The sequence below is a fragment of the Heterodontus francisci genome, chromosome 11 (genome assembly GCF_036365525.1).
Source record: "Heterodontus francisci isolate sHetFra1 chromosome 11, sHetFra1.hap1, whole genome shotgun sequence".
Classification (NCBI taxonomy): Eukaryota; Metazoa; Chordata; class Chondrichthyes; order Heterodontiformes; family Heterodontidae; genus Heterodontus; species Heterodontus francisci.
In genome coordinates, this window is record NC_090381.1 from 88,509,680 (window position 1) to 88,532,790 (window position 23,111).

The 23,111-nt window shown below is 44.8% G+C and overlaps 1 protein-coding gene across 1 annotated transcript in view; it reads right to left on the bottom strand.

The window, feature by feature from the left end:
- Positions 1 to 21,467, bottom strand: part of kng1 (kininogen 1) — a 38,865-nt gene extending 17,398 nt beyond the window's left edge. The window contains exons 1-5 of the mRNA XM_068042431.1: positions 21,171 to 21,467; positions 13,796 to 13,906; positions 9,573 to 9,660; positions 3,755 to 3,930; positions 332 to 445 (exon numbers count right to left, since the gene is read on the bottom strand). Coding sequence (XP_067898532.1) covers positions 332 to 445; positions 3,755 to 3,930; positions 9,573 to 9,660; positions 13,796 to 13,906; positions 21,171 to 21,398 — 717 coding nt within the window. The 5' untranslated portion in view covers positions 21,399 to 21,467. The remainder of the gene's footprint in view (positions 1 to 331; positions 446 to 3,754; positions 3,931 to 9,572; positions 9,661 to 13,795; positions 13,907 to 21,170) is intronic.
- Between the last annotated feature and the right edge of the window lie 1,644 nt (positions 21,468 to 23,111).

Consider the following 23,111-nt stretch of genomic DNA (forward strand, 5'->3'; position numbering starts at 1 on the left):
ACTGGCAATAACTAGGGAATGAGGGCTGTGTGAAGTGTAGTGATAACCAGGAATGGGGCTGGAGGAGGTGGGGCCAGTGAAGGCTGTGGAAGGTGTGACGGCAAAGGCCAGGGAGTGAAAACTGTGCAGGTTGTGGTGGTAGTAATTTTGGACTGCGCTGGGTCTTTCCCTCTTGCCTAAGGATGCCATGGCTGGTGGAGTGTTAACTGCTGCCACATAACAAACACAAAAACTCAAGCAATTCTGATCTTTGAAACTATTGTGCATGTGAGTGGTTCACAAGGTATTCATAAGCAGCTGGGAACCAAGGTTCATTTTAACATATACTCACTTTCATGCCATCAAGCTTCACATTGCATTCAGAGGCAATATTGTCAGAATTTGTCTTGCTGCATTCAGTTTCCCGCATTGAGAACTTCAATTTGTATTTAATTCCAGCCACCACCTGAATATAAAATTATATCAATAATTCAGATAGTTATCATTAGAATGATCTTCATTTTGCTTCAGTGTTTAACATTTTCTGGCTCTTTTCTTTTAATTTTTTTTTACTGTAGATAATCAAAAATCATATTCGATACAGCAGGAGAAATGAGGCACATCAACAGCTCTTGGACCATAAAATGAAAAGGAATTCAAAGAATATTAATTTTTATCACTACTCAAGACAAGATTGGGAGGGAGATGATCTAGATCTTTGATAATTATAAATAATGTAGGGATGAATTTTCACTTATACCACCAGCAGTAACAGGTGGTAGCAGATCAGCCACCCACATTGCACAACGCTTGATTTTCTGATGAAAGCTCAGAGACCTGAAACGTTAACTCTCTTTGTCTTTCCACAGAGGCTGCCAGACCTACTGTGTATTGTCAGCATTCTTGTTTTTATTTCAGATTTCCAGCATCTGCAGTATTTTGTTTTTGCCTGTCTTTTGTTTCCAGTTTGCATTGGGGATGCATAGGTGCTGGTAAGAACCAAGCAGGAAGGCTTCAGTTTTGCCAATGGTGAGTTGTAGGAGGTTATGATTCCAAGACTTGATGATGGACCAGTGGCTGGATAATACAGTAATAGACTTGGAATCAATAGTCGGTAAGTTGAGCTAGGGAACAAGTTCCTATATGTTATAGGAAGAAGACAGCAATTATTCACACAGACTTATATGGGTTGGATTTTATGCAGGCAATGTGGGTCCCAACACTGGGCCAGAAAGATGAGGGGGACACCGCCTCGGTTGTTCTGAGGAACCCCCCGGCTGCATTTAGCGGCGCTCAGGCAGTTAAATGCCTGGCACCGGGATCCCTGTCCCTTTAAGGGCAGGGATTCCATCTCCAAGAGCTGCCAGCCAGTCAGAAGACCAGCAGCTCAACAGTCCCAGCAGTGTCACCAGGAGCAGTTTCCACTGCTGGTACTGCAGGTGACCCGGGATCAGGAGCAGCCTTGGAGCCTCAGTCTTCAAGTAAATGGGGGTGGGCTCGCCGGGGCAAGTCAGGCAGGCCCTGGCAAGGGGTAGGGGTGGGTGGGGTGTTGAGGATAGGGGGTTAGTGTTGGTGCAGGGGTGGCCAGTGGCTGCAGGGGTCCTCCATGGGCGATAGATTGCCCAAGCAGGAAGTCTCCCTCCGCCCCCCCCCCCCCACCCGCCTCACCAGCCCAAAGAGAGGCCGGCTGGTGTTACTGGGCAGCCTCCCCGTGTGGCAGGGCTCCCACCAGCTGCTGGTAAAATACCGGTGGTGGCGGAAGAGGCCCTTAAGTGGCCAAATGGCCTGTGGGCAGGAAGGCCGTCCTCAGCCTTCCCCGCTCCAACAAAATTGAATGGCATTGGGAAGGCAATGGGGACTCGACCCACTCACCTTCATTTGCTATTTTATGGGCCCCCACACTGCCCTGCCTGTCCCCAGATGCCAATAAAATTCAGCCCTACATGTGTAGAATAGACTTCCAGCAAAAGCAATTAATGTTATTGCAACCCCTTTAACCTATATAGGGTTTTAGTAGTGGATGAGTTAAGCTATTTATACTGTGGGCCATCTGCAACCTTACTCATTCATTGGCAGTCTCTGCTTGAGACTGCTGTATAAAAATGCATCAATGATTGACTTGGTGGCAGTTATGATACATAATGCCAATCCTTACTTGCCTGCCTTTTAATTGGCTAATAAAAACACCACTTTTAGCCAAATGTAACCCAATTATTTAAAAATTATTCATACCTCCAAAATGAATGATGACATTCAGAAGAAAGAAGCTGTAAGGATGAATGCTATTTTTAGAGATATTAGATTCAGTAGGAAATGTAAAATTAAAGTAAAAGAATTAAAATGAACAAATATATAATAGAAAATAAGGGCAGATCAAGAAAAAAGAATAATGGTGAGCAGAATGAAAATGTTTTAATTACATTTGCGTTTTAGGTGGTTATTTTGATGGCTTAGTGTCCCTTAGGACCAAATTAATGGTTTATAAGGCCTGTGTTCTCAGCACCTTGGTTTATTGGTGTGAAACATGGACAACTTACAGACCAGGAAAAGAAACTCAATAATTTCCATCTTTGCTGTGTGCGGCACATTATGGGTGTATCCTGGTAGGGCAAAATCATAAACGTGGCAGTCCTCTCAAGGCCAGAGCTCCCAAGTGTGTTGGCACTAATCAAACAGAGGCAGCTTCGGTGGATCGGACATGTCCACAGGATGGAAGACAGTCGCATACCCAAGGGCCTTCTGTATGGTGAGGAAGCCGGGGTCAGCTGACCAGTGGGGCCCCCAAAGTTCTACTTGAAGAATGCTTGCAAGCGTGACATAAAGGCCTAAATGTCAACTTTTGCACCTGGGAATCACTAGCTGGCAAAAGAGCGAGATGGTGACACATCCTGTGGACTGGTGTGCACTATCACGACGACCAGTTGCTACAGCAGCTTGGCAACAGACGACAATGTCAAAAACAAGAACTCATAGCGTCACTTGGCAGCTTCACATGCAGCACTTGCAGCAGAACCTGCCTCTCAAGGATTGGCCTTCACAGCCATCAGCAAAGGTGCACCAAGAGAAGACACCCCCACCTAAATGGATTGTTTGCGGCATGTCCATCATCTTTAATAGATGGAAGGGTGCCAATCAAACCAGTGTCAACAACATAGGAAATAAAGTCATTATTACATTAAGTAGCTCTATAAATTTAATATTTTTGGTTCAGCATTAGTGAATGAGCTGAAAGCTTACAAAAACCATTCACCTTAAAAAGGAAAATATATTTCTATGGACAGGCAATATAAGGATTTGGAAAATGTTGGCTAAATATTTGGTTTCAGATGTGATTGAAAGTCATAGGAAAATATAGCAAGGTCTCTGTGCTGATGGGACCATGGGAATGTCACCTGTAGAAAATAACTTGTCAAGATTGAAAAATGTAGGCCATTTAAGTTAAGACAAATCTTCCCAATGTTCGCTCTATTTCCTTTGGCGGTCAGAAAATATTTTCAGAACTTTCGCTCCAGAAATGAAATGAAGCAGCTGGAGCTCATGAAATGGAAGTTGTGTATTTCTGTGTAAGGTAAATCTTGATGGGCTTTTTTTTAATACCATCATTTCTTATAGTCTTAACACTTCTTTATATTATACCTCGAACAGAGACACAAAAGAGCTCTTGCCCTCTCAGTTGTGAAATAAGAAGACCCATAAGATGACCAGAACCAAACAACCCAGAAATATAAATGAAAATGACACTAATTGTCGACGTATTTGCAAAGAAAAGCCTAACCTGGTGAGTAAACTTAAATACAGTATCACGCTGAAAGTAATTTGCATGGTTGCTCTCAGTGTTAAACTTTTGAATAGAAAGGTCAAGCGTTTCATTTAACTGGGAATGCTCAACTGGCAGATCCATTTGACATCCAAGACACGGTGCAGTTTGTGGATCAATCTGTGAGTGGTGATCTGAAAAGCAATGTCACAGGCAATCAATGTGCAGCCAAACAAATGAAATTATAATGGAAACAATAATTAATCTGCACCATAGAATCATAGAAGGTTATTCAGCCCATCACACTTGTGCAGGTTTCCTGGAAGAACTATTCACTTATTTTTATTTCTCTGCCCTTTCCCCATAAAATTTTAAATGTTACTTTTTTTAAAAATATGTCCACTTTTTTTTTAAAGCTATTATAGATTTGCTTCCACCACTGTCTTTTGTGGCCATTCCGTGTCGTAAACAACACTCAAATAAAAAAAATCTCCTGCCCACTCCCTTTGTGGAATAAATGCTTGTTACATAATATATATAGATAAAATTTATCCCATGTTCCATTATTTATATTGTATCATTAGCAGAACAAGCTTGGCTCAGTTGGTAGTGATCTCTCTGCTGAGCCAGAAGGTTTTGGGCTCAATTCACTCTCCAGAACTGCAGCATTTAGGGAACCAGTTTCCACTAGTTTCCTGTAGTTATATCAGCACAATCCGAGGAGAATTGGCTGGACCTGCTTGAAATATTGGCAAATTTTAAGTGAAAGTGAGTTATGCCCAAAACCATTGTTGTCCCGGTACCATGAAACCATGAGCACGCTGCTGAGGTACCGCGCAGCGGCTCATTAGCATGCACAAGTCGGGCCGGGTCCCCCGCAATGACTTGAAGGGGGTGGGCTGTATTACGTCGTGAACGCCGTCAGCTGACAAGTCAGCAGGTGCTGGTGCCATATTTAAATGGCAGCCAGCCCTGCATCCATCCTCATTCACAATTAAACATTTGCTGCTGGAGCTGACTAGCCAGCAGTGAAGTCTGAAGAGCCCCAGCTGCCAAACAACTACGCCAGCAAGGCACTGGAGATGGCAGAGGTGCGAGGAAGGGTGGCCCCACAGTGCAGCAATGCCTCCCTGCTCACTCTCCACCAGGCTGCACAGGCAAGGCGGAAGGTCCTTTTCCCCGGCGATGACAAAAAGAGGCACTCCCGACTAACCAAGCAAGCCTGGACAGAGATTGCAGAGAAGGTAAGCTGCTGTGGGGTCATCCGCCGGGACTGGGTGCAGTGCCGCAAGAGGATGAAGAATCTTATGTGCTCCGCAAAGGTAAGTGGCACTTAGTTCTATGGCTCTGGTAAACCTGGGTGTACCCACACAGAGTGGCACATGGATGCCCTGCCACTGCCATATCAAAGCCAGGGAGGTCAGGCAGGGAGAATTGATGCCACATGAGTGGCTGCATGTGTGAAAGAATTCACCCTCCTTTGCACTCCAGAGCATGGCACCTACATAACAAGCTGAGTCCATATTACACACTGAGCTTCCCCACCTTTTTGTTTTAGCTCCCCTGTTATGACATGCATCATGTTGTTGTTTGGCAATGTTCAACATCTGCATCCTTGATCTTCCAGGCAAAAAGGGTGCACAATACAAAGAACAAAGAACAGTACAGCACAGGAACAGGCCATTTGGCCCTCCAAGCCTGCGCCGATCTTGATGCCTGCCTAAATTAAAACCTTCTGCACTTCCGGAGACCGTATCCCTCTATTCCCATCCTACTCATGTATTTGTCAAGATGCCTCTTAAACGTCGCTATCGTACCTGCTTCCACCACCTCCCCTGGCAGCAAGTTCCGGACACTCACCACCCTCTGTGTAAAGAACTTGCCTCGCACATCCCCTCTAAACTTTGCCCCTCTCACCTTAAACCTATGTCCCCGAGTAACTGACTCTTCCACCCTGGGAAAAAGCTTCTGACTATCCATTCTGTCCATGCCGCTCATAACTTTGTAAACCTTTATCATGTCGCCCCTCCACCTCCGACATTCCAGTGAAAACAATCTGAGTTTATCCAACCTCTCCTCATAGCTAATGCCCTCCAGACCAGGCCACATCCTGGTAAACCTCTTCTGTACCCTCTCCAAAGCCTCCACGTCCTTCTGGTAGTGTGGTGACCAGAATTGCATGCAATATTCCAAGTGTGGCCAAACGAAAGTTCTGTACAGCTGCAGCATGACTTGCCAATTTTTATAGGGAGTCCTCTGGGACCGGTGGAGGGGTGCCAGACATCAGACCACTATCACAGGCTAAGGAGGAGGCCCTGGAGCTAGGTGGCAGCCAGGGAGGACATGTCATTTCGGATGTGGAGCTTGGGGTCCTAGGTGAACTTACAGCTCTTTGACAAACACAATGATTACTCAAAACATTTCATTTTTGGACACAATTCTGTCATATTCATGACATGTACACCACTAAACCTAAAACTGTGCTCTTCAAATTGTATCTTGTAGGGCGACGCTCAGAGTCGGCATTGGAGGCCCTGGAGACTTCCAGCACCTCTGAGGGAGAGACAACCTCAGAGAAAGCAGTGTCCCATGGCACTCCCACGCCTTCCATCAGTGCAGATACACTCACCTCGGTGGGAATCCATTCGGCTTTCGAGTTGGGTCACAAGCTGGTGAGAGCACCACACACACACCTGAATAGCTGGCTAAGGCTGAGAAAGGCAATGTCTCTGACAGTCGGAGGACTGTGGGTGCCCAGGCCCATGCTGACTCCCAAGCTGATGATGATCCTGTGGTGTCAACAGCACAGAGCATGCTGGAGTCACAGGGAGAAGTAAGGCAACATCTGGCGGAGATGCCATAGGCCACGTGCAGCTTTGAGCAGACGATGGGGGGGGGGTCCATCCAGGCAATGATAGCTGCCATGTCCCAGGCATATGAGCACATGGCTTCCTCCATCGTGAGGTTCGCACCCTCATGGAGAGCCACATTCCACAGATGCATGCACACCTGCAAACCCTCACCTTGACCATGAGCTGGATGCAGCGGTGGCTAGGCAAGAGAGGGACCAGGGGCCTGGAGAGAGTTCTGCTACTGGTTCTTCTCAGGAGAGCAGCGAGGTTCCTATGAGCCTTGAGAGGGAAGAGGCGAGCCAGCGGTGCATATCTGGCGTTCCCCCTCAGGGGGATTCCAATGTGGACACCAGCTCCTCAGCACCTCTGCCAGTGAGTCCAGCTCCAGTAGCCACAACATCTGAGGACAGCTTTGCACTGGTGCAGGAGGCTCTCAAGCAGCCGGGGCCCTCCAGGCCTCATGCAGCCAGAGGACAACCACCCAACTCATCCAAAGCCAAAGGGCATCCTGATCAGCAGCCTGCCGCCAGTCAAGGTGCTAGTGCAGAAGTAGCACTGTGAAGGAGCACCCACAAACATTTCAAAAAGACACCATGACAAATATGGGTTCTCACAGGTGACACACCTATGTATTAATTCCTTCTCACTAAATGTTCTTTTCCAACTTGTATCTCTTTTTTATTGTGTGAATGACACATGCCAGCATGTACCAATTATGTGTCCTCTGATTACATCATTGACCTGACAGAACTGCCAATGTATGGAGCAACATCATTGCCATGCCAGCATGCATGATGTGGCACTGCACGGATACAGTTACATAGGCAATGACTCAGACATCTGCTGCCAGTAATGGCGGTGACACAGATGTCAGAGATGCAGAAAACCGGCTACCAAATGAAGCATTGTGGTGTGTGACGTGGGGAGAATATGGGGCTCTTCGGGGATTGTGGAAGCGCTCAGCAATCCCTTGCTCTCTGCTCGCCATATCTGTGCTGCATCAATGCTCTTGGCCTCCCATGCGCTTTTGCTGCTGCACCTCCTCTGTGTCCTCATCGTCTGAGGATGTCTCTTGCTCCCATCTGTCATCATCTTGCAAGGCATCCCCCCCTCTGCATTGCAAAGTTGTGCAGAGCACAGCATCATACAGCAATGATGGCGCAACCCTTTCTGGTGAGTACTGCAGGGCCCACATGATCTATCCAGGCAGTGGAAATGCATCTTCAGTGTGCTGATGGCCTGCTCGTGGCAGGCATTGTATCTCTCCTCTGCATCACTGGTGTGGTTTCTCACCGGCGTCAAGAATCATGTCTGCAAGGGATAGCCCTTGTCCCCAAGAATCCACCCCTGGATCTGAGCTGGTGCAGCGGAGAGCAGTGGCACCTGAGACTGACGCAGGAATAATCAGTCATGGCAGCTGCCTGGAAAGCGGACACACACTTGCATGAAGCGCTTCCTGTGGTCACATACTAGCTGCACGTTGAGGGAGTAGCAGCCCTTTCTATTGAGGTATGCAGCTGGTTGTCTGGCTGGAACCTTGATGGCCACATGTGTGCAGTTGATCACCCCTTGCATCTGTGGGAATCCCACAATGGCCCCAAATCTGAGGACCCTCTGGTCCTGACTCTCAGGCTCCATTCTGAAGTGAACAGAGTCACTGGCCCTCCTGTACAAGGCATCGGTGACCACCGGCAGCCACCCACCCACCTTCACAGGCGCCGAGGACTGATGCCTCGGTGCCACCGGCTTTTCCCGAACATTAAATTGAAGGTACGTGAGTGCCGCATGTCTGGATGAAGATCGTGACCTGTTGGCTGAATAACAGCGGCATGCATATTAATGCATGATAAGGAGCAATTTAAATATTCAAATCCGGGTCCCGTTGCTGAGCGGTGGGGGGGCGGGGGGGTGCTGTCACGGAGTTTTGCAGCCGCCGGGAGGATCGGGCCGCACCCTCTCGGCATCGAGGTCCTTAGCAGGCCTCTTCTGGAGCCAAATTCAGGCCCTCCCCACTACAGATCACGATGTCGAAGCTTTTTTAAAATGCAACGGCAAATGTTAGAATGCAGGTACAGCAAGTAATTAGGAAGGCAATTTGCAAGGGGGGGTGGAGGATAAAAGTAGCAAAGTCTTGCTACAACTGTACAGGGCGTTGGTGAGACCACACCTAGAGTAAGCTTACAGTTTTGGTCTCCTTATTTAAGGAGGGATATACTTACATGGGAGGCTCAGAGAAGGTTCACTAGGTTGATTTCTGGGTTGAAGGGGTTGTCATATAAGCAAAGTTGATCAGGTTGGGCCTTTACTCATTTAGAAGAATGAGAGGTGATCTTATTGAAACATATAAGATTCTAAGGGGGTTTGACAGGGTAGATGCTGAGAGGATGTTTCCCCTCATGGGGGAACCTGGAACTAGCGGGAATAGTTTCAGAATAAGGGGTAACCCATTTAAATTTGAGGTGAGGAGGAATTTCTTCTATCAGAGGGTTGTGAATCTTTGGAATTCTATACCCCAGAGAACTTTGGAGGCTGTGTCATTGAATATATTCAAAGCTGAGATACAGATTTTTGTACTATAGGGCAGTCAAGAGTTATGGGGAACAGGAAAGAAAGTGGAGTCGAAGCCAAGGTCACAGCAGCCATGATCATTGAATGGCAGAGCAGGCTCAAAGGGCTGAATGGCCTACTCCTGTTCCTATTTCTTATGTTCTATTGCCCGAGGTTTCTTTGTGGGCCCTGGAGGAGCACACTTACCAAGACTGCTGCCTGCGGATCAGTCAGAATGAAATTGATTTCTCAGATGTGAGCGATGTGCCTTTGGAGGCATGACGGGTACTGCAAGCTCACCCAAAGTATTCAAATGAGGCCCCAAGGCTCTATTTATAGCCTCCTAGTGTGTGTGGGCCATTGGTTGTGCACCTGAAAATGTGGCATAACTACTTCTTACCCCATAATCTACGAAGTGTAATTTTTGTGTCTCATACCTGAAGATAAGGTGCAATTGTATTCAGTCACTTCAGTTGTTCTTTGGGTTTTATGGATGTATACGTTCGCCTCACAGTGACCAATAGTCTAAAAATATATATCAGAATTAGGAAAAAAGACTGCAATTTACATATAAAAAATCATCCAAACACCAAGGCCATCAGTTTAATTAAAATATTGAATATTACAGCAAATGCCTGAGTATGAATGCATTAAGGTATCTAGGTCCCTCAGGCCACTGTCTATCAGGTCTTTTAGGATCTTCCAGCTCCCATTAGACACACCAGCCTTCTGATCAGTGGACACACAGGTCCATCGGCAATGGCTAAAGTGGACCAGCATAAGGGAGCCACTTCACTGGATAGCAGCACATGCCAGAAATCGAGCCTTTCCCCTTTCATCACACAATTGACACAGAAAGGTTGACACCAAGCAGTCCAGGTATAAAAGAAAGACTTGCATTTATATAGTGCCTTTCAAGACCTCATGATGTCCCAAAGCGCACTTTACCTTTACAGGTAAAGAAGTACTTTTGAATTATAGTCACTGTTGCAATGTAGGAAACAGGGATAAGGGAATGCAGCCAACAATAGCTCCTTCCCAAGACCACAATCTACTATTGAAAACATTCCAATTTTCAAGTCTTTCTTCCTATTGCCATGCAGGCCCCCACCTGCTAAGAATGAGGCACATTAATTTTGTCATGAACATTGATTTTAAACTAGTGTTGGAGTGAGGAAATGACTTGTTAAACAGATCAGCTGTGGCTGGAAAAGACATTTGCATATTAACGACAGTGCTTGGAAGGATAAAGGACCATTCCCTGACACATTTAACCAACAATGGACCTCGATCACCAGGTATTGTGTGTAAGAGGAGCCTTCCAGAGACTGTTAAGGGTATACAAATCCAGGACTGGTTAGAACAGCTGCTCACATGACTAACTGGCTGTTCCAGGGTTTTTTGAACTAGCCACAGAGAGTTTGAACTCAGAAAGACTGTTTACTTCTGGAGTGAGAAGAACTCTCCTGTCTGCTCCCATCTCTTTCTCAAGGAACTCCAGATCCACTCAAGACACATGAACCCCAAGAGAGAAAAGTCATCTACAGGTTTAAGAAGAATACTAGGCCCCAACGAAAAGCAAGATCTACCTAAAATCAAGGACTCTATAGTGAGTTTGAAGATCAGTAACAAAAACCCTCTTCAGAGATTGCCTCAAGCCTTTCCACTTTATTTTTCTTCTAATCTTTCTGCCTCTATAGAGCATAGAACATAGAACAGTACAGCACAGTTCAGGTCCTTCGGCCCACGATGTTGTGCCGAACCTTTAACCTACTCTATCAAACTAACTATCTATCCTTCATTCTACTATCATCCATGTACCTATCCAAGAGTCGCTTAAATGCCCCTAATGTATCTGCTTCTACTACCACCGCTGGCAGCGCATTCCACGCACCCACCACTCTCTGTGTAAAGAACTTACCTCTGACATCTCCCCGAAACCTTCCTCCAATCACCTTAAAATTATGCCCCCTGGTGATAGCCCTTTCCACCCTGGGAAAAAGTCTCTGGCTATCCACTCTATCTATGCCTCTCATCATCTTGTACCCCTCTATCAAGTCACCTCTCATCAATCTTCGCTCCAATGAGAAAAGCCCTAGCTCCCTCAATCTTTCTTCGTAGGACATGCCCTCCAGTCCAGGCAGCATCCTGGTAAATCTCCTCTGCACCCTCTCTAAAACTTCCACATCCTTCCTATAATGAGGCAACCAGAACTGAACACAATATTCCAAGTGTGGTCGAACCAGGGCCTTATAGAGCTGCAGCATAACCTCGCGGCTCTTAAACTCAATCCCCCTGTTAATGAAAGCCAACACAGCATACGTCTTCTTAACAACCCTATCAACTTGGGTGGCAACTTTGAGCGATCTATGGACATGGACCCCAAGATCCCTCTGTTCCTCCACACTACCAAGAATCCTGTCTTTAAGCCTGTATTCCACACTCAAATTCGACCTTCCAAAATGAATCACTTCACACATTTCCAGGTTGAACCCCATCTGCCACTTCTCAGCCCAGCTCTGCATCCTGTCAATGTCCCGTTGCAACCTACAACAACCTTCCACACTATCCACAACTCCAGCAACCTTCGTGTCATCGGCAAACTTGCTAACCCAGCCTTCCACTTCCTCATCCAAGTCATTTATAAAAATCACAAAGAGCAGAGATCCCAGAACAGATCCTTGTGGAACACCACTGGTCACCGAGCTCCAGGCTGAATACTTTCCATCTACTACCACCCTCTGACTTCTATGGGCCAGCCAATTTTGTATCCAGACAGCCAACTTTCCCTGAATCCCATGCCTCCTTACTTTCTGAATGAGCCTACCATGGGGAACCTTATCAAACGCCTCTCTAAAATCCATATACACCACATCCACTGCTCTTCCTTCATCAATGTGTTTTGTCACATCTTCAAAGAATTCAATAAGTCTTGTGAGGCATGACCTGCCCCTCACAAAGCCATGCTGACTGTCTCTAATCAAACCATGCTTTTCCAAATAATCATAAATCCTGTCTCTCAGAATCCTCTCCAATAATTTGCCCACTACCGATGTAAGACTGACTGATCTATAATTCCCAGAGTTATCCCTATTCCCTTTCTTGAACAAGGGAACAACATTTGCCACCCTCCAATCATCCGGTACTACTCCAGTGGACAGTGAAGACACAAAGATCATTGCCAAAGGCGCAGCAATCTCTTCCCTCGCTTCCCGTAATATCCTTGGGTATATCCCGTCTGGCCCCGGGGACTTATCTGTCCTCATATCATTCAAAATTTCCAGCACATCCTCCCTCTTAACCTCAACCTGTTCGAGCATATCAGCCTGTTCCACGCTGTCCTCACAAACGACCAGGTCCCTCTCACTAGTGAATACTGAAGCAAAGTATTCATATAGGACCTCCCCTACCTCCTCCGACTCCAGGCACAAGTTCCCTCCACTATCCCTGATCGGCCCTACCCTCACTCTGGCCATCCTCTTGTTCCTCACATAAGTGTAGATCGCCTTGGGATCTTCCTTAATCCTACCCACCAAGACTTTTTCATGTCCCCTTCTACCTCTCCTAAGTCCATTCTTCAGTTCCTTCCTGGCTACCTTGTAACCCTCTAGAGCCCTGTCTGATCCTTGCTTCCTCAACCTTAAGTAAGCTTCCTTCTTCCTCTTGACTAGCTGTTCCATATCTCTTGTCATCCAAGGTTCCTTCACCCTACCATCCCTTCCCTGCCTCATCGGGACAAACCTATCCAGCAGTCGCAGCAAGTGCTCCCTAAACAACCTCCACATTTCTGTCGTGCATTTCCCTGAGAACATCTGTTCCCAATTTATGCTCCCCAGTTCCTGCCTAATAGCATTGTAATTCCCCCTCCCCCAATTAAATATATTCCCATCCCATCTGCTCCTGTCCCTCTCCATGACTATAGTAAAGGTCACCGAAATGCTCTCCCACCGATAGATCTGCCACCTGGCCTGGTTCATTGCCAAGCACCAAGTCCAACATAGGCTCCCCACTAGTCGGCCTATCGACATATGTTTATCACGTATGCCTGCTAGAGTGGGCGCATCGTGTATCTGTAGGCATTAACCAAATTAGAGTTTAAGTTTAATAAATTTCAACCTTTCTTCTTTAAACCTAAGAAAACCTGTTTGTGCTAATTTCTTTGCCTTATAATTGGAAAGCGGTGAACAAGGATTCACCAAGGGGGAGCTAAAAATACAGTGTTTTAAAAATTAAACCCTGTTACAGTAAGACCAGGTGGAGGCTGAGTGGGAACCCTAGACACCTTTCTCACCTCGTCATAACACTATTTATATTTCCTCACAGCAGGCAGCATCCTAATGAATCTGCGTTGTACCATTTCAAATAACCTTTCTTTAGGGCCAGGTATTTCTGGGGAGCTGGTCCCATTCCGCTTCTGTAATTTGGCCAGAAGTGCAACAGAAATCCTGTATATGTGCACAAATGGTGTTCCTGCTGTCCATCCAGTGAAGTTACTGCGGTGGAGCTAGATCACCTCTGAAGAAATTCCCAGCCTAAGGGAGTCTCCAAATACTGTGCTGAATGTGGTATATATTCATTGTAAAATTTTGCAAAAGTCATTGCAAATGTTTGCTGTTTGTGAAGTGAAGATGTTTTCACATTCGATAATCAGAAAGCTTACAGCTTCTTTCGGTGCTCTGTAGTTGCATTGCTTCCAGATTTTTCCATTTCCAACAGGGCAATCTGTTTCTCGGATAGAAAACTCGATAAAATATCGTCTTCCATATTTTCCCTGTGAGTAACAGAATTCTGTCAGATAAACATTTTTGATTCATTAACTAAAACATTGCAATGGAATTCAGATTAAAGTTGTTTTCACATTTTTATTAGGATTTATCAGGATTCCACAATGTTACATTGGCAAGAATTTTCTGTTGTGCTATTTCTTGAACAACTTTAAATTCAAACAATAGCTAATGTTATTCTAACTTCTAACTTCTTGTACTCTGCAAAACTGTTGAAGTAATGGAAATCATGCAACAAAATATAAAAATATCCTGCATAAAGTATTCAAAAAATAAGGGGAAAGTTTTTTTTGTTAAAAAAAAAACCTCTGGTGATAAGGTGAGTACTACTAAAGTGTTTTTTTTAAGGACTTTCGATTGAAGTGGGTAGAACAAGGTCCCTAGTGTAATTAGTATTTTTTAATTAAGGGAGTAACTAATTAACCTAAGTGTAAATCATGGCAAGAGAGCTCAGCCCCGTGATATGCTCCTCCTGCGCTCTGTGGGAAATCAGGGACACTTCCAGTGGAGTGGAGCATCAGCGATACTGAGGACGTCATGGATAGCACATTTCATGAGGTGGTCACACTGCAGGTAACGGCTGCACAGACAGAAAAGAGATGGGTGACCACCAGACGGAGTAGTAAGCGCAGGCAGGTAGTGCAGGAGTCCCCTGTGGCCATCCCCTCTCAAACAGATATACTGCTTTGGATACTGTTGGGGAAAGTAGCAACAGCCCAGTTCGTGGCACCATGGAGGGCTCTGCTGCATAGCAGGGGAGGAAAAGGAGTGGAAGAGCTATAGTGATAGGGGATTCTATTCTAAGGGGTGCAGATAGGCGTTGCAGTGACTGCAAACAAGTCTCCAGGATGGTATGTTGCCTCCCTGGTGCTCGGGTCAAGGGTGTCTCAGAGCAGCTGCAGGACAATCTGAAAGGGGAGGGTGAGCAGCCAGAAGTCGTGGTCCATATTGGTACTAACAACATAGGCAGGAAGAGAGATGAGGTCCTGCAAAGTGAATATAGGGAGTTAGGCAGAAGGTTAATAAGCAGGACCTCTAGGGTTGTAATCTCAAGATTACTCCCTGTGCCATGTGCTAGTGAGGGTAAAAATAGGAGGATAAGGTAAACGAATGCGTGGCTGAAGAGCTAATGTTGGCGGGAGGGCTTCAGTTACTTGGATCATTGGGATCTCTTCTGGTGCATAGGTGACCTGTACACGAAGGACGGGTTGCATCTGAACTGGAAGGGGACCAATATCCTTGCGGGGAGGTTTGCTAGTCCTACTCGGGAGGGTTTAAACTCATCTGGCAGGGGGGTGGGACCCAAAGTAGTAGTCTCTCAGATGAGATAGTTGAGGCAAATGTAGAGGTTAGAGCAAGCAAGTCCAGTAGGCAGGCCGGGCAGGGGCAGGACAGGGAGCGTGGAAGGTCTCATAGGCTAAACTGCATTTACTTTAATGCAAGAAGCATTACAGGTAAGGCAAATGAACTCAGAGCATGGATCGGTACATGGGATTGTGATATTATAGCTATTACGGAAGCTTGGTTGAGGGATGGGCAGGAATGGCAGCTCAATGTTCCGGGGTACCGATGCTTCTGGCGTGACAGAGGGGGAGTTGCACTATTGATTAGGGAGGACATCACAGTAGTACTTAGAGAGGATATCCCGGGGGGAATGTCCAGCAAGGCCATATGGGTACAACTTAGAAATAAGAAAGGGGTGATCACATTGATGGGATTATACTATAGGCCCCCCAATAGTCAGAGGGAAGTGGAGGAGCATATATGTAGGGAAATCACTGATGGGTGTAGGAATTATAGGGTTGTTATAGTAGGTGATTTTAACTTCCCTAATATTGACTGGGACTGCCTTAGTGCTAAGGATCAGATGGGGAAGAATTTGTGAAGTGTGTCCAGGATAGTTTTCTGAAGCTGTATGTGGATGACCCTACTAGGGAAGGAGCTACACTCGACCTCCTCTTAGGAAATGAGGATGGGCAGGTGGTTGATGTGTCAGTGGGGGAGCACTTTGGGACCACTGACCATAACTCTATTAACTTCAAGATAGTTATGGAAAAGGATAGAACTGGTCCTCAGGTTGAAGTCCTAAATTGGGGGAAGGCTAATTTCAATGGCATCAGACAGGAACTCTCAAAAGTTGAATGGGAGAGGCTGTTTACAGGTAAAGGGACGTCTGGCAAGTGGGAGGCGGTAAAAAGTGAGATAGGAAGAGTTCAGGGCCGGCATGTTCCTGTTAGATGGAAGGGCAAGGCTGGCAAGTTTAGGGATCCTTGGCTGACGAGGGATATTGAGGGTCTGGTCAGGACAAAGAAGCAAGCATATGTCAGGTCTAGGCAGCTGGGATCAAGCAAGTCCCTTGAGGAGTATAGGGGATGTAGGAGTACACTTAAGAAGGAAATTAGGAGGGTGAAAAGGGGCCATGAGATTTCCCTGGCAGATAAGAAAAAGGAGAATCCTAAAAGATTCTGTAAGTATATTAAGAGTAAAAGGGTAGCTAGGGAGAGAGTAGGTCCCCTTAAGGATCAGTGTGGCAATCTATGTGTGGAGCCACAGGAAATGGGCGAGGTCTTAAATGAATATTTCTCGTCCGTATTTACAGTGGAGAAGGTCATGGAAGCTAGTGAGTTCAAGGGAGGGAACAGCGATATCCTTGAGCATATCAACATTACAAAGGAGGATGTGTTGGAGGTTTTGAAGCACATTAAGGTGGATAAATCCCCAGGGCCTGACCAGGTGTATCCTAGGATGCTATGGGAAGCAAGGGAGGAGATTGCTGCGGCCTTGGCAGAGATTTTTGTATAATCATTAGCCACGGGTGAGGTACCGGAAGATTGGAGGACAGCTAATGTTGTGCCTTTATTTAAGAAGGGCAGCAGGGATAAGCCAGGGAACTACAGGCCGGTGAGCCTTACATCAGTGGTGGAAAAATTATTGGAAGGGATTCTGAGAGACAGGATTTATATGCATTTCGAAAGGCATGGTTTGATTAGGGATAGTCAACATGGCTTTATGCGTGGAAAATCATGTCATGAATTTGATTGAGTTTTTCGAGGAGGTGACCAAGAGGATTGATGAGGACAGGGCGATAGACGTTGTCTACATGGACTTTAGCAAGGCCTTTGACAAGGTCCCGCATGGTTGGCTGGTCCAGAAGGTTCAGACATATGGGATCCAGGGTGAGTTAGCCAATTGGATACAAAATTGGCTTGGTGACAGGAGGCAGAGGGTGGTAGTGAAGGGTTGTTTTTCAGATTGGAGGCCGGTGACCAGTGTTGTGCGGCAGGGATCGGTGCTGGGCCCTCTGTTGTTTGTCATATATATTAATGACTTGGATCTGAATGTAGGGGGCATGATTAGTAAGTTTGCAGATGACACCAAAATTGGTGGTATAGTGGACAGTGAAGAAGGTTGTCTAAGGTTACAATAGGATATAGATATACTGGGAAAGTAGGAAAGGGAGTGGCAAATGGAATTTAACGCAGACAAGTGCGAAGTGATGCATTTGGGAAGTTAAACCAGGGCAGGACATATACAGTGAATGGCGGTGCACTGGGGAGTGTTGTTGAGCAGAGAGACCTTGGGGTGCAAGTACATAGTTCCCTGAAAGTGGCAACACAGGTAGATGAGGTGGTGAAGAAGGTGTATGGCATGCTTGCCTTCATCGGCCGAGGCATTGAGTACAAGAGTTGGGACGTCATGTTACAGTTGTCCATAACGTTGGTTAGGCTGCATTTGGAGTACTGTGTGCAGTTCTGGTCACGCACGACAGGAAAGATGTGATTAAGCTAGAGAGGGTGCAGAAAAGATTCACAAGGATGTTGCCTGGTTTGGAGGGCTTGAGTTATAAAGAGAGATTGGATAGTCTGGGTCTCTTTTCCCTGGAGCGAAGGAGGCTGAGAAGGGACATGATAGAGGTATATAAAATTATGAGAGGCATAGATAGGGTCGATAGCCAGAGTATGTTTCCCATGGTTGGGGTGACTAAAACTAGAGGGCATAGATTTAAGGTGAGAGGGAGGAGGTTTAAAGGGGATCAAAGGGGTAAATTTTTCACACAAAGAATAGTGGGTATCTGGAATGAGCTGCCTGAGGAGGTGGTGGAGGCAGGAACAGTAGCGACATTTAAGAGGCATCTGGACAGGTACTTGAATGAGCAAGGCATAGAGGGATATGGAATTAATGCAGGCAGGTGGGATTAGTATAGATTGGCATTATGGTCGGCATGGACGCGTTGGGCCGAAGGGCCTGTTTCTATGCTGTTTGACTCTATGATTGTATGAGTAAGGACAAGGGATCTGCTGATACATTCTTTCAATACCATCATGTGACTGGACATTTTCATCACCCCCACCTCCCACCCATACACTATTTAGTGAAAAAGCTCATACAAGCTTATATCAGAGGACACTGCTTTATTCCTCGGTATACCTATTCACTACAATAGTAAGGCATTTATTTTTGAGGGGTAAAGCATCTTCTTGTGCATTTCTGCAATGAGAAACACCTCTTCAGAGTTTTAATGTGTCCAAATGCTACCAAGCTTTGACAGTTGTGTTACCTATTTGACATCCACAGAAAATTTCAACATTCAATGACAACAATCAGTATATGGGTTGCATTAATAATTTACTCCTTGAGAATCAAACATTGATTCTGATTTTGAGAGGAAGTGGGTGAGCAGGGTACATGACTAGGGACTCGGGATGGAATGGATAGAGGGTTGGGCTGAGGAGAAATGACTGGGTTTGGGGGCTTACTTGATGGTGTGTCTTGAAGCTTGGGAACATCTGTGGTGGGAGGAATATGGTGTTTAGAAGCATTTAGGGTTCAGACCATTTGCAGTGAACTGCAGCATGGAAGTTCACAGGAAGCGGTGACTTGTTCGCAGGAGGAAACAAAGTAGGAAGCTGTGGCCAGGAGAACTACAGATTGGACCAAGCAAAACTGTTTAAAACTGACAGGACTAGATTCATAGGATGGGACAATTTGGAGAGCGGAACAACAAACATAAAGATCTTAATGAAGTTGGGGGAGGAATATAATTTGCATAAAGTGTATATCTGTCCATCTACATCAAGTGCAATAAAAACAAGAAATGCTGGAACCACTCAGCAGGTCTGGCAGCATCTGTGGAAAGAGAAGCAGAGTTAACGTTTCGGGTCAGTGACCCTTCTTCGGAACATCAAGTGCATGTTAGTACAATTTGCATATGGGAGGTGGCACTTTGCTGGGCTGCAGGTTTATTACATTTTTTAAACCCTCAGCAATTCTGAAGCGGTCCTTGATATTCTCAGAATTGTGAAAATTTTCATATTAGAGTCACACAGCACTGAAACAGGTCCTTCAGCCTACCGAGTCTGTGCTGGCCATCAACCACTTATTTATACTAATCCTATATTAATCCCATATTCCCTACCACATCCCCACCTTCCCCCAATTCTCCTACCACCTACTACACAAGGAGCAATTTACAATGGCCAACTTATCTATCAACCTGCAAGTCTTTGGCTGTAGGAGGAAACTAGAGCACCTGGTGGAAACCCACCCGGTTACAGGGAGAACTTACAAACTCTGCTCAGGCAGTGCCCAGAACTGAACCAAGGTTACTGGAGCTGTGAGGCTGCAGTGCTAAACACTGTGCCCCTATGCCACCCCCTTACTCGGGACAATTCTAGGAAAAATAACAGGAGAATACATCTTGAACATTGAAAGGTTCTACAGCTCATTGAACCTGGTTTTTCTAACATATTTGTACTGTTGTGAATCTTCTTGGTGATGGCAATTTGTCCCTAACTCTAGGCAAACATAATCTCATAAAAATTACAAATTATCAATATAACATATATACATTATTCATCTCTCGCAATTTGCATTCCACAGCTAACATTTTCATGGTACCAGCAGAATTGGGATTATCGATTTAGCATCTATGACTGCTTTCATAGAGTTAAGCTGGCCTCTGATTCTCAGGTCTCATGTAGCTAGCAGCATAAGGCCAGTTTTTCACTAGGAATACCACCCATCACAAGGAGTTATTCCTCACCCTAGCCAATATTTTGAGTTTCGGATCATTTGTATTTTTGTCGGGCTCTTGATCATCTTTCATCCCTGGCACCCATCAATGCTATGGCACAAATGACAGAAAATTTGTCAAATGAGGTAATTTTCATTCTATTATAATGCACCTTCCCAGATAGGGACAGGTATCATTTCTGAAGGGTAATCACAAACATGACAGGGGGGAGCAGCCTTAAAAAGAATTTTGCACCCAAATCCACTCAAGTTAAGCTTATGGAGTGATGTAACTCGAGCAAAAAAACATAGGCCACAGATGATAGCTGCGGGTCAGTGCATTATCTCAATCAGATCTAGTCATGGTTTTTATCGGCAGCTAGTTTATTATTCTTGGAAGACAAATGTGGATTGTAATATCCACATCAGAAGACAATGAGATCTGATCTGACAATGATTTGGCACTCTTATCTGATTTCTTTCTTTCCTTCCAGTGCAATTAAATACTGAATTGAAAATACTTTGTGGTAATGTTTAGAACTTGCACTAATTCTAAGTAGTCAAGTATGACTGAATGGTGAATCGGTGATGCGGCATGATGACTCAGCATGGCAATACAATATATTGGGTTATTAAAAACAAGAAATGCTGGAACCACTCAGCAGGTCTGGCAGCATCTGTGGAAAGAGAAGCAGTGTTAACGTTTCGGGTCAGTGACCCAGTTCCGATGAAGGGTCACTGACCCGAAACGTTAACTCTGCTTCTCTTTCCACAGATGCTGCCAGACCTGCTGAGTGGTTCCAGCATTTCTTGTTTTTATTTCAGATTTCCAGCATCCGCAGTATTTTGTTGCAATATATTGGGTATTGTGTTGGTGAAGCATGGAAGCACTGTGTAGTGGTGGCATGTTGGAGCTTCAATATACTGAGCCATGGTGAAATGTAAGATAGACCCAATTATTCACACAAGCCAAGTTCCTGATCTCAGCTACAGTGTAGGGAATGTGTTGTGCAGAAGCCAAGTAATGGGAAAAGTTAGGTGGTGAATCTTCTCTCAACGATCAGTTAAAGAATGGCACAGGCTAAATTCTGCGAGCATATATATACTATGGGTAGATAAAAGGCACAAATAATCTTAAAAAGAGACAGAAAATGCATTAAAATATCAAAAAGCAAAGTAAAATAGTAGTATGATTTTCACACACATACTGTATAACATCATAGTAAAAGATTTGCTCACCTCCACTTCAGCATCAGTGACTCTGTACAGAGCATATTGATGGCCTTCTTTCCGTTCAGCATTGAATTTACGAAGAGCGAAATCCACAGCAGCTAGAGCTTCTGGATTATTGCAATCAATGACAAGTGCTGAAGGATCTTCTGTTGACATAGAATCAAGTAAAGGTTCTGATTCTGCATTAATATATAACAGCTGAATGGTAAAGAGTACAATGTATAACAGCTTCATACTGGGTAGTGGATGTACAGACCACACTGTCCCTAAACTGGTATCAGCACTAAAGAAAGATCAGAATGTTAAACTCCTTTATGTCAGTATCTCATGTATGTAGATAGGAACTTTGGCAAAGCCAACATTTCAGTAAATACTTGAATTTGCTTGTGCAACATGGTCTCATATTTGTTCTAACAATCAGATATCAGCCTTGCTCTCAAGATAAGAAAACAAATGTTTCTACATCTTTGCTATGCTGCCTCCTCATTCCCCACCCACCCGCAATGTCAGAATTGATGAGAACAACTTCAGTTGTGTGCATTACTGTGCAAAACTGGCCATAGGTCAGGGGCATTCAAGTGTTACATTGTGGTATCACAATTTTTTTGAAAAGATCATCTTTATCAAAATTGCTAACCAGTCCAATAAACAGACCACCCAGTGCGAATCAGGGGTAGGCACCGTCATGTTGCACCACAGACATTTGACAAAGGTATTGACAGCCATGGACATGGGGGTAATAAAGCTGTATGTAAAGTTTATAGCTAATCTAATGCCATCAAAACATATTTCTCCCTATAAATAAAGTAGCTAAGCATACAAACATCAATGGAGAGCAGCATTAGCTAGCTAGTAAGCAAAATAGTATGTAATGCCAATGCAAATTACTTTTGTTGACAGAATAGAGCTTGCCACATCATGTCACGAGGTGGTAGATGAACCTTATCGGATGACCTCTGTGGATTCACACTTTATCAGGAGTGCAAATGCATCCAATAAACCGTGTAACTCAAAGAGAGGATTGTTATTGTGGTTAATGAGGTGAGTCAGTAGAAAAATCAGCAATAGGACGACAAAACATTTCTCACACTGCTGTTGTCACAAGACAATTTAACTAATGATGATCTATTGTGCAACTTCTCCACCTGCTTGTAATATGTATCTGAAGACAGGGCAGTCAACAAAAGAGCAGTGATCTCCAAATCAGGAGAATTTTATAGGATGGAGCAGATTGTACTTCAGAAGAGTCATGTATAACAGAAAAGCAGAGTGGGAAAGGAAGGGACAGAGAGATTAATGGTAGGTGGCCAAGACCTGTTTATTCATCTTGACAGGCTGTGAAACCAGGTCCTGGATACTAAAATACAGAAACAACAGAATCTCTCATGGGCAAAATGACATTTACTCACCAAAGCTCGTGACAAAATTAGATAAACACAATTACAAATAAAGAGCACCTTTCAATTGCTCCAATAAAGAGATTCACTTTAATTCACTTATGTCTATATCTCAGTCTATCACTGTCAATTCCAATTCAGCTCTGACAAGATAATTATTAAGCAAAAAGCTTTTCTGTAAAAAATTGAGCAGTTGTTACTGCATGTGTTATTCAGTTACAAAATGTTTAGTCACTATCTGTAAGATTGTACTCCAGACTAACCAATTTATGTCCATGCCAAATCTATTACCTGTTAGCAAAGCTGCACTTTTCACATAATGTAATTATATGATACAGACAACTTTCAAATGATATTGGCCACTCAGATTATCTGCCCTCAAACTGGATAGTAAATGATGCACATTGCAGTTACTGATCTTTGACATACTTAGCTGCTAGGTAGTTGTGACATATCTGCTAGGTTATTTTAAAACACAAGGTTAAAAACTTGAAGCAGTGGTGTGCAACCCTTTTGCATGGGAGGACACATTACAATTTTTGTCTTACAT